The 12,191-nt window shown below is 53.0% G+C and overlaps 1 protein-coding gene across 1 annotated transcript in view; it reads right to left on the bottom strand.

The window, feature by feature from the left end:
* The window catches only part of LOC106568789 (tripartite motif-containing protein 16), a 33,587-nt gene that overhangs the window by 8,655 nt on the left and 12,741 nt on the right, over nucleotides 1–12,191 (bottom strand). The window contains exon 3 of the mRNA XM_082968279.1: nucleotides 9,451–9,684. Within this exon, the coding sequence (XP_082824405.1) occupies nucleotides 9,451–9,684 (234 nt within the window). The remainder of the gene's footprint in view (nucleotides 1–9,450; nucleotides 9,685–12,191) is intronic.

Below are 12,191 nucleotides of genomic sequence, written 5' to 3'. Positions count from 1 at the left end.
GGGACACACAGAGAGAGAGGGGGACACACAGAGAGAGAGGGGGACACAGAGAGAGAGGGGGACACACAGAGAGAGGGGGGACACACAGAGAGAGGGGGGGACACACACAGAGAGAGAGGGGACACACAGAGAGAGAGGGGGACACACAGAGAGAGAGGGGGACACACAGAGAGAGAGGGGGTCACACAGAGAGAGAGGGGCACACACAGGGAGAGAGGGACAGAGGGAGAGAGAGGGGGACAGAGGGAGAGAGAGGGGGACAGAGGGACACAGAGAGAGAGAGGGGGACACACAGAGAGAGAGGGGGACACACAGAGAGAGAGGGGGACACACAGAGAGAGAGGGACATAGGGAGAGAGAGGGGGACAGAGGGAGAGAGAGGGGGACAGAGGGAGAGAGATGGGGACAGAGGGAGAGAGAGGGGGACAGAGGGACACACAGAGAGAGAGGGGGACACACAGAGAGAGGGGGGGACACACAGAGAAAGAGGGACAGAGGGAGAGAGAGGGGGGCACAGAGAGAGAGGGGGACACAGAGAGAGAGGGGGACACAGAGAGAGAGGGGGACACAGAGAGAAAGGGGGACACAGAGAGAAAGGGGGACACAGAGAGAGAGGGGGACACAGAGAGAGAGGGGGACACAGAGAGAGAGGGGGACACAGAGAGAGAGGGGGACACAGAGAGAGAGGGGGACACAGAGAGAGAGGGGGACACCGAGAGAGGGGGGACACAGAGAGAGGGGGGGACAAAGAGGGACAAAGAGAGAGAGGGACAAAGAGGGACAAAGAGAGAGGGACAAAGAGGGACAAAGAGAGAGGGACAAAGAGGGACAAAGAGAGAGAGGGACAAAGAGAGAGGGACAAAGAGGGACAAAGAGAGAGAGGGACAAAGAGAGAGAGGGACAAAGAGAGACAAAGAGAGAGAGGGACAGAGGGGGGGACACAGAGAGAGAGGGGGACACAGAGAGAGAGAGGGGGACACAGAGAGAGAGAGGGGGACACAGAGAGAGAGAGGGGGACACAGAGAGAGGGGGACAAAGAGGGACAAAGAGAGAGAAGGACAAAGAGGGACAAAGAGAGACAAAGAGAGAGAGGGACAGAGGGGGGGACACAGAGAGAGAGAGGGGGACACAGAGAGAGAGAGGGGGACACAAAGAGAGAGGCAAAAAGACAGACAAAGAGAGAGAGAGGGACAAAGAGAGAGAGGGACAAAGAGGGACAAAGAGAGAGAGGGATAAAGAGAGAGAGGGACAAAGAAGGACAAAGACAGAGAGAGGGACAGAGACAGAGAGGGACAGAGACAGACAGAAACAGAGAGAGGGACAGAAACAGAGAGAGGGACAGAGAGAGAGAGAGGGACAAAGAGAGAGAGGGACAGAGAGAGAGAGAGAGGTACAGAGAGAGAGAGGGACAGAGAGAGAGAGAGAGGGACAGAGAGAGAGAGAGAGAGGGACACAGAGAGAGAGAGGGACACAGAGAGAGAGGGACACAGAGAGAGGGAGGGACACAGAGAGAGGGAGAGAGGGACACAGAGAGAGGGAGAGAGGGACACAAAGAGAGAGAGGGACACAAAGAGAGAGAGGGACACAAAGAGAGACAGGGACACAGAGAGAGACAGGGACACAGAGAGAGACAGGGACACAGAGAGAGACAGGGACACAGAGAGAGGGGGACACACAGAGAGAGAGGGGGACACACAGAGAGAGAGGGGGACACACAGAGAGAGGGGGACACACAGAGAGAGGGGGACACACAGAGAGAGAGGGGGACACACAGAGAGAGAGGGGGACACACAGAGAGAGGGGGGGACACACAGAGAGAGGGGGGGACACACACAGAGAGAGAGGGGGACACACAGAGAGAGAGGGGGACACACAGAGAGAGAGGGGCACACAGAGGGAGAGAGAGGGGGACAGAGGGAGAGAGAGGGGGATAGAGGGAGAGAGAGGGGGACAGAGGGACACAGTGCGAGAGAGGGGGACACACAGAGAGAGAGGGGGACACACAGAGAGAGAGGGGGACACACAGAGAGAGAGGGACATAGGGAGAGAGAGGGGGACAGAGGGAGAGAGAGGGGGACAGAGGGAGAGAGATGAGGACAGAGTGAGAGAGAGGGGGACAGAGGGAGAGAGAGGGGGACAGAGGGACACACAGAGAGAGAGGGGGACACACAGAGAGAGAGGGGGACACACAGAGAAAGAGGGACAGAGGGAGAGAGAGGGGGGCACAGAGAGAGAGGGGGACACAGAGAGAGAGGGGGACACAGAGAGAGAGGGGGACACAGAGAGAAAGAGGGACACAGAGAGAGAGGGGGACACAGAGAGAGAGGGGGACACAGAGAGAGAGGGGGACACAGAGAGAGAGGGGGACACAGAGAGAGAGGGGGACACAGAGAGAGGGGGACACAGAGAGAGGGGGGGACACAGAGAGAGGGGGGCACACAGAGAGAGGGTGACAAAGAGGGACAAAGAGAGAGAGGGACAAAGAGGGACAAAGAGAGAGGGACAAAGAGGGACAAAGAGAGAGAGGGACAAAGAGAGAGGGACAAAGAGGGACAAAGAGAGAGAGGGACAAAGAGAGAGAGGGACAAAGAGAGACAAAGAGAGAGAGGGACAGAGGGGGGGACACAGAGAGAGAGAGGGGGGCACAGAGAGAGAGGGGGACACAGAGAGAGAGGGGGACACAGAGAGAGAGGGGGACACAGAGAGAGGGGGACACAGAGAGAGGGGGGGACACAGAGAGAGGGGGGCACACAGAGAGAGGGGGACAAAGAGGGACAAAGAGAGAGAGGGACAAAGAGGGACAAAGAGAGAGGGACAAAGAGGGACAAAGAGAGAGAGGGACAAAGAGAGAGGGACAAAGAGGGACAAAGAGAGAGAGGGACAAAGAGAGAGAGGGACAAAGAGAGACAAAGAGAGAGAGGGACAGAGGGGGGGACACAGAGAGAGAGAGGGGGGCACAGAGAGAGAGGGGGACACAGAGAGAGAGGGGGACACAGAGAGAGAGGGGGACACAGAGAGAAAGGGGGACACAGAGAGAGAGGGGGACACAGAGAGAGAGGTGGACACAGAGAGAGAGGGGGACACAGAGAGAGAGGGGGACACAGAGAGAGGGAGAGAGGGACACAGAGAGAGGGAGAGAGGGACACAGAGAGAGGGAGAGAGGGACACAAAGAGAGAGAGGGACACAAAGAGAGAGAGGGACACAAAGAGAGACAGGGACACAGAGAGAGACAGGGACACAGAGAGAGACAGGGACACAGAGAGAGACAGGGACACAGAGAGAGGGGGACACACAGAGAGACAGGGACACAGAGAGAGACAGGGACACAGAGAGAGAGAGGGGGACACACATAGAGAGAGGGGGACACACAGAGAGAGAGGGGGACACACAGAGAGAGAGGGGGACACACAGAGAGAGAGGGGGACACACAGAGGGGGGGACACACAGAGAGAGGGGGGGACACACACAGAGAGAGAGGGGGACACACAGAGAGAGAAGGGGACACACAGAGAGAGAGGGGGACACACAGAGAGAGAGGGGCACACAGAGGGAGAGAGAGGGGGACAGAGGGAGAGAGAGGGGGACAGAGGGAGAGAGAGGGGGACAGAGGGAGAGAGAGGGGGACACACAGAGAGAGAGGGGGACACACAGAGAGAGAGGGGGACAGACAGAGAGAGAGAGGGACATAGGGAGAGAGAGGGGGACAGAGGGAGAGAGAGGGGGACAGAGGGAGAGAGATGAGGACAGAGGGAGAGAGAGTAGGACAGAGGGAGAGAGAGGGGGACAGAGGGACACACAGAGAGAGAGGGGGACACACAGAGAGAGAGGGGGACACACAGAGAAAGAGGGACAGAGGGAGAGAGAGGGGGGCACAGAGAGAGAGGGGGACACAGAGAGAGAGGGGGACACAGAGAGAAAGGGGGACACAGAGAGAGAGGGGGACACAGAGAGAGAGGGGGACACAGAGAGAGGGGGACACAGAGAGAGAGGGGGACACAGAGAGAGGGGGGGACACAGAGAGAGGGGGGGACACAGAGAGAGGGGGGGACACAGAGAGAGGGGGGACACAGAGAGAGGGGGGGACACAGAGAGAGGGGGGGACACAGAGAAAGGGGGGGACACAAAGAGAGGGGGGGACACAAAGAGAGAGAGGGACAAAGAGGGACAAAGAGAGAGGGACAAAGAGGGACAAAGAGAGAGGGACAAAGAGGGACAAAGAGAGAGAGGGACAAAGAGAGAGAGGGACAAAGAGAGACAAAGAGAGAGAGGGACAGAGGGGGGGACACAGAGAGAGAGAGGGGGACACAGAGAGAGAGAGGGGGACACAGAGAGAGAGAGGGGGACACAGAGAGAGAGAGGGGGACAAAGAGAGAGGGGGACAAAGAGGGACAAAGAGAGAGAGGAACAAAGAGGGACAAAGAGAGAGAAGGACAAAGAGGGACAAAGAGAGAGAGGGACAAAGAGAGAGAGGGACAGAGGGGGGGACACAGAGAGAGAGAGGGGGACACAGAGAGAGAGGGGGGACACAGAGAGAGAGAGGGGGACACAGAGAGAGAGGCAAAAAGACAGACAAAGGGAGAGAGAGGGACAAAGAGGGACACAGAGAGAGGGACAAAGAGAGAGAGGGACAAAGAAGGACAGAGAGAGAGGGACAAAGAAGGACAAAGAGAGAGAGAGAGGGACAGAAACAGAGAGAGGGACAGAAACAGAGAGAGGGACAGAAACAGAGAGAGGGACACAAAGAGAGAGAGGGACAAAGAGAGAGAGGGACAAAGAGAGAGAGGGACAAAGAGGGACAAAGAGAGAGGGACAAAGAGAGAGAGGGACAAAGAAGGACAGAGAGAGAGGGACAAAGAAGGACAAAGAGAGAGAGAGAGGGACAGAGAGAGGGACAGAGAGAGAGTAAGGGACAGAAACAGAGAGAGGGACAGAAACAGAGAGAGGGACAGAGGCAGAGGGAGGGACAGAGAGAGGGACAGAGAGAGAGAGAGAGACAGAAACAGAGAGAGGGACAGAAACAGAGAGAGGGACAAAGAGAGAGAGGGACAAAGAGAGAGAGCGACAAAGAGGGACAAAGAGAGAGGGGGGGACACAGAGAGAGGGGGACACACAGAGAGACAAAGAGAGAGAGGGACAGAGGGGGGGACACAGAGAGAGAGAGGGGGACACAGAGAGAGAGAGGGGGACACAGAGAGAGAGAGGGGGACACAAAGAGAGAGGCAAAAAGACAGACAGAGAGAGAGGGACAAAGAGGGACACAGAGAGAGGGACAAAGAGAGAGAGGGACAAAGAAGGACAGAGAGAGAGGGACAAAGAAGGACAAAGAGAGAGAGAGAGGGACAGAGAGAGAGAGAGGAACAGAAACAGAGAGAGGGACAGAAACAAAGAGAGGGACAGAAACAAAGAGAGGGACAGAAACAGAGAGAGGGACACAAAGAGAGAGAGGGACAAAGAGAGAGAGGGACAAAGAGAGAGAGGGACAAAGAGGGACAAAGAGAGAGGGCCAAAGAGAGAGGGACAAAGAGAGAGAGAGGGACAGAGAGAGGGACAGAGAGAGAGAGAGGGACAGAAACAGAGATAGGGACAGAAACAGAGAGAGGGACAGAGGCAGAGGGAGGGACAGAGAGAGGGACAGAGAGAGAGAGAGGGACAGAAATAGAGAGAGGGACAGAAACAGAGAGAGGGACAAAGAGAGAGAGGGACAAAGAGAGAGAGCGACAAAGAGGGACAAAGAGAGAGGGGGGGACACAGAGAGAGGGGGGGACACAGAGGGGGGGACACAGAGAGAGGGGGGGACACAGAGAGAGGGGGGACACAGAGAGAGGGGGGACACAGAGAGAGGGGGGGACACAGAGAGAGGGGGGGACACAGAGAGAGGGGGACACAGAGAGAGGGGGACACAGAGAGAGAGAGGGGGACACAGAGAGAGAGAGGGGGACACAGAGAGAGAGAGGGGGACACAGAGAGAGAGAGGGGGACACAGAGAGAGGGGGGGAGACAGAGAGACAAAGAGAGAGAGGGACAAAGAGGGACAAAGAGAGAGAAGGACAAAGAGGGACAAAGAGAGATAGGGGCAAAGAGAGACAAAGAGAGAGAGGGACAAAGAGGGACAAAGAGTGAGAGGGACAAAGAGGGACAAAGAGAGAGAGGGACAAAGAGGGACAAAGAGAGAGAGGGACAGAGGGGGGGACACAGAGAGAGAGTGGGACACAGAGAGAGAGAGGGGGACACAGAGAGAGAGAGGGGGACACAGAGAGAGAGAGGGGGACAGAGAGAGAGAGAGGGGGACACAGAGAGAGAGAGGGGGACACAGAGAGAGAGAGGGGGACACAGAGAGAGAGAGGGGGACACAGAGAGGCAAAAAGTCAGACAAAGAGAGAGAGAGGGACAAAGAGTGACAAAGAGAGAGGGACAAAGAGAGAGAGGGACAAAGAAGGACAGAGAGAGAGGGACAAAGAAGGACAAAGAGAGAGAGAGAGGAACAGAGGCAGAGAGAGGGACAGAGAGAGGGACAGAGACAGAGAGAGGGACAGAAACAGAGAGAGGGACAGAAACAGAGAGAGGGACAGAAACAGAGAGAAGGACAGAAACAGAGAGAGGGACAAAGAGAGAGAGGGACAAAGAGAGAGAGGGACAAAGAAACAGAGAGAGGGACAGAAACAAAGAGAGGGACAGAAACAAAGAGAGGGACAGAAACAGAGAGAGGGACAAAGAGAGAGAGGGACAAAGAAGGACAAAGACAGAGAAAGGGACAAAGAGGGACAAAGAGAGAGGGACAAAGCGAGAGAGGGACAAAGAAGGACAGAGAGAGAGGGACAAAGAAGGACAAAGAGAGAGAGAGAGAGAGAGAGACAGAGGCAGAGAGAGGGACAGAGAGAGGGACAGAGACAGAGAGAGGGACAGAAACAGAGGGACAGAAACAGAGAGAGGGACAGAGAGAGAGAGGGACAGAGAGAGAGAGAGAGGGACAGAGAGTGACAGGGAGAGAGAGAGAGGGACACAGAGCGAGAGAGGGACACAGAGAGAGAGGGACACAAAGAGAGTGGGGGGGCACAGAGAGAGGGAGGGACACAGAGAGAAGGAGAGAGGGACACAGAGAGAGAGAGAGAGGGACACAGAGCGAGAGGGGGACACAGAGAGTGGGGGACACAGAGAGAGGGGGACACAGAGAGAGAGAGGGGGACACAGAGAGAGAGAGGGGGACACAGAGAGAGGGGGGGAGACAGAGAGACAAAGAGAGAGAGGGACAAAGAGGGACAAAGAGAGAGAAGGACAAAGAGGGACAAAGAGAGATAGGGGCAAAGAGAGACAAAGAGAGAGAGGGACAAAGAGGGACAAAGAGTGAGAGGGACAAAGAGGGACAAAGAGAGAGAGGGACAAAGAGGGACAAAGAGAGAGAGGGACAGAGGGGGGGACACAGAGAGAGAGGGGGACACAGAGAGAGAGAGGGGGACACAGAGAGAGAGAGGGGGACACAGAGAGGCAAAAAGTCAGACAAAGAGAGAGAGGGACAAAGAGTGACAAAGAGAGAGGGACAAAGAGAGAGAGGGACAAAGAAGGACAGAGAGAGAGGGACAAAGAAGGACAAAGAGAGAGAGAGAGGAACAGAGGCAGAGAGAGGGACAGAGAGAGGGACAGAGACAGAGAGAGGGACAGAAACAGAGAGAGGGACAGAAACAGAGAGAGGGACAGAAACAGAGAGAAGGACAGAAACAAAGAGAGGGACAGAAACAAAGAGAGGGACAGAAACAGAGAGAGGGACAAAGAGAGAGAGGGACAAAGAAGGACAAAGACAGAGAAAGGGACAAAGAGGGACAAAGAGAGAGGGACAAAGCGAGAGAGGGACAAAGAAGGACAGAGAGAGAGGGACAAAGAAGGACAAAGAGAGAGAGAGAGAGAGAGACAGAGGCAGAGAGAGGGACAGAGAGAGGGACAGAGACAGAGAGAGGGACAGAAACAGAGGGACAGAAACAGAGAGAGGGACAGAGAGAGAGAGAGAGAGGGACAGAGAGAGAGAGAGAGGGACAGAGAGTGACAGGGAGAGAGAGAGAGGGACACAGAGCGAGAGAGGGACACAGAGAGAGAGGGACACAAAGAGAGTGGGGGGGCACAGAGAGAGGGAGGGACACAGAGAGAGGGAGAGAGGGACACAGAGAGAGGGAGAGAGGGACACAAAGAGAGAGGGACACAAAGAGAGAGAGGGACACAAAGAGAGAGAGGGACAAAGAGAGAGAGGGACAAAGAGAGAGAGGGACAAAGAAACAGAGAGAGGGACAGAAACAAAGAGAGGGACAGAAACAAAGAGAGGGACAGAAACAGAGAGAGGGACAAAGAGAGAGAGGGACAAAGAGGGACAAAGAGAGAGAGGGACAAAGAGAGAGAGGGACAAAGAAGGACAAAGACAGAGAAAGGGACAAAGAGAGAGGGACAAAGCGAGAGAGGGACAAAGAAGGACAGAGAGAGAGGGACAAAGAAGGACAAAGAGAGAGAGACAGAGAGGCAGAGAGAGGGACAGAGAGAGGGACAGAGACAGAGAGAGGGACAGAGACAGAGAGAGGGACAGAAACACAGGGACAGAAACAGAGAGAGGGACAGAAACAGAGAGAGGGACAGAAACAGAGAGAGGGACAAAGAGAGAGAGGGACAAAGAGAGAGAGGGACAAAGAGAGAGAGGGACAAAGAAGGACAAAGACAGAGAGAGGGACAGAGACAGACAGAAACAGAGATAGGGACAGAAACAGAGAGAGGGACAGAGAGAGAGAGAGAGGGACAAAGAGAGAGAGAAGGACAGAGAGAGAGAGAGAGAGAGGGACACAGAGAGAGAGAGGGACACAGAGAGAGAGGGACACAAAGAGAGGGAGGGACACAGAGAGAGGGAGAGAGGGACACAAAGAGAGAGATGGACAAAAAGAGAGAGGGACACAAAGAGAGAGAGGGACACAAAGAGAGAGAGGGACACAAAGAGAGACAGGGACACAGAGAGACAGGGACACAGAGAGAGACAGGGACACAGAGAGAGACAGGGACACAGAGAGAGACAGGGACACAGAGAGAGAGAGGGACACAGAGAGAGAGGGACACAGAGAGAGAGGGACACAAAGAGAGAGCGAGAGAGACACAGAGAGGGACACAGACAGAGAGAGGGACACAGACAGAGAGAGGGACACAGACAGAGAGAGGGACACAGACAGAGAGCGGGACACAGACAGAGAGAGGGACACAGACAGAGAGCGGGACACAGACAGAGAGAGGGACACAGACAGAGAGAGGGACACAGACAGAGAGAGGGACAAAGAGAGAGAGGGACAAAGAGAGAGAGGGACAAAGAGAGAGGGACAAAGAGAGAGAGGGACAGGGACAGAGAGACAGACAGGACAACATAATGATTGAGATGAATAGTTTCACATTAAGTTAAATTCATATCACATGTAACAAGACAGTTTAGTTACCTGGAGGAAATGGATGTGATCCTCTGTGTGTGAGAGCTGCTCCAGCTCAGTGCTTCTCTTCCTCAGCTCAGCTATCTCCTGCTTCAGTTGCTCCAGGACTCCTTCAGCTTGACTCACTTGAGCCTTCTCTTGGGCTCTGATCAGCTCCTTCACCTCAGAGCTCCTTCTCTCAATGGAGCGGATCAGCTCAGTAAAGATCTGATCACTGTCCTCCACTGCTGCCTGTGCAGAGCGCTGTTAAGAGAGAGAGAGAGAGACAGAGAGGGAGACAGAGAGAGAGACAGAGAGAGATAGACAGAGAGAGAGAGACAGAGAGAGAGACAGTGAGAGAGAGACAGAGAGAGAGAGACAGAGGGAGAGACAGAGAGAGAGACAGATACAGAGAGAGACAGAGAGAGAGAGACAGAGACAGAGAGAGAGAGACAGTGAGAGAGAGACAGAGAGAGAGACAGAGAGAGAGACAGAGAGAGAGACAGAGAGACAGACAGCAGACGTGCAGCATTAAAATTGGTAAGAAAATAACAGAATTCTTTAACCAGGGGCGGGGCCTTCTTCAGGGTTGTAATCTGAGCCCTGCACTCTTCAATATTTACATCAACGAATTGGCCACTATTCTAGAAAAATCCTCAGCCCCTGGTGTTAGTCTCCACAATTCAGAAGTTAAATGCCTACTCTTCGCAGATGACCTATGCCTGCTGTCACCCACAGCACCTGGCCTACAGCAGAGCCTGGACCTGCTAGAGCAGTACTGTCAGACCTGGGCCCTGGCAGTAAACCCCAAAAAGACTAAAATAATGATTTTCCAGAGAAGATCCAGATCTCAGGGAATTAGACCAAAGTTCTCAATTGGTACAAAATATATAGAGTACTGTACACACTACAATTACTTAGGTTTAAAAATAAGCTCAACTGGACACCTTAATGAGGCAGTGAATGAACTGAGAGAGAAAGCACGCAGGGCATTCTACGCCATTAAAAAGCAAATTCTAATTGAAATACCTATTTAAATTTGGCTAAAACTAATTGGATATGTCATTGAACCAATTGCACTTTATGGCAGCGAGGTGTGGGGTCCACTTGCAAAACAAGATTTCATCAAATGGGACAAACACCCCATTGAAACCCACAATGCAGAGTTCTGTAAGATTCTCCTACGTGTCCAGAGGAAAACTACAAACAATGCATGCAGGGCAGAATTAGGCCAATATCCACTAATAATAAAAACTCAAAAAAGAGCAATTCAGTTTTGGAAACATCTAAAATACAGTGACCCCCTCTCATATCATTACCAAGCCCTGCAATGCCAAGAGCTGAGCAAAGAAAAGAGTCCCCTCATCCAGCTGGTCCTGGGGCTGAGATCACAAACCTGTTCTACTAACACACTGAAGCCTCAGGACCCTCATCCAGCTGGTCCTCGGGCTGAGTTCACAAACCTGTTCTACTAACACACTGAAGCCTCAGGACCCTCATCCAGCTGGTCCTGGGACTGAGTTCACAAACCTGTTCTACTAACACACTGAAGCCTCAGGACCCTCATCCAGCTGGTCCTGGGGGCTGAGTTCACAAACCTGTTCTACTAACACACTGAAGCCTCAGGACCCTCATCCAGCTGGTCCTCGGGCTGAGTTCACAAACCTGTTCTACTAACACACTGAAGCCTCAGGACCCTCATCCAGCTGGTCCTGGGACTGAGTTCACAAACCTGTTCTACTAACACACTGAAGCCTCAGGACCAGAACATCCAATCAATCAGAATAAACCAAATTACAACACAGTCAAAACAAAACTACATTGCTTATTGGGAAACACAAGCACAAACACAAAGCAAAATGCAGTGCTATCTGGCCCTAAATCGACAGTACACTATGGCTAAATATTTGACCATGGTTACTGATCAAAACCTTAGAAAAACCTTGACAAAGTACAGGCTCAGTGAGCACAGCCATGCCATTGAAAAGGGTAGACACAGGAAAACCTGGCTCCCTGTAGAGGAAAGGCTGTGCAACCACTGCACCACAGCAGAACCTGAGACGGAGCTACATTTCCTGACAAAATGTCAAAAATATAAAACAATTAGAGAGTGTCATTTCCCCAAATTTGAAACCCTTATTCAAGGTTTCAAAGACCTCTCTGATGAGGATAGGCTACCCGTCCTGTTGGGGGAGGACGCAGAGAGCTGTGGGTTGGCAGCGCACTACATTGCTGCCTGTCATAAGTTGAGGGACAGTGTCTGACAGACCAATAAACCTGCACATGTCCTCAACTGTATGATTATTGTTATTGTTGAATGTATGGTTATATTGACCGTTGGTTATTGTTGTTGCTGTTGTCCCTTTGACAATTTTTGATTCTCATTTTTATTTATTTTTATATTCTTAATATCCAAAGTAAGCTTTGGCAATATGTACATTGTTATGTCATGCCAATAAAGCGAATTGAATTGAATTGAATTGAATTGACAGAGACAGAGAGAGAGACAGAGAGAGAGACAGAGAGAGACAGAGAGAGAGAGAGAGAGAGAGAGAGAGAGACAGAGAGAGAGAGAGAGAGACAGACAGAGAGAGAGACAGACAGAGAGACAGACAGACAGTGAGAGAGAGACAGTGAGAGAGAGACAGAGAGAGAGACAGAGAGAGAGACAGAGAGAGAGAGAGAGAGAGACAGAGAGAGAGAGAGAGAGAGAGAGAGAGAGAGAGAGAGAGTAGGTACAGTAGCCTCTGCACCTCATTGAGTCAGAACGC

The sequence above is a fragment of the Salmo salar genome, chromosome 23 (genome assembly GCF_965601325.2).
Source record: "Salmo salar chromosome 23, fSalSal1, whole genome shotgun sequence".
In the NCBI taxonomy this organism is placed as follows: domain Eukaryota; kingdom Metazoa; phylum Chordata; class Actinopteri; order Salmoniformes; family Salmonidae; genus Salmo; species Salmo salar.
This window is presented reverse-complemented; position numbering and strand designations above follow the sequence as displayed.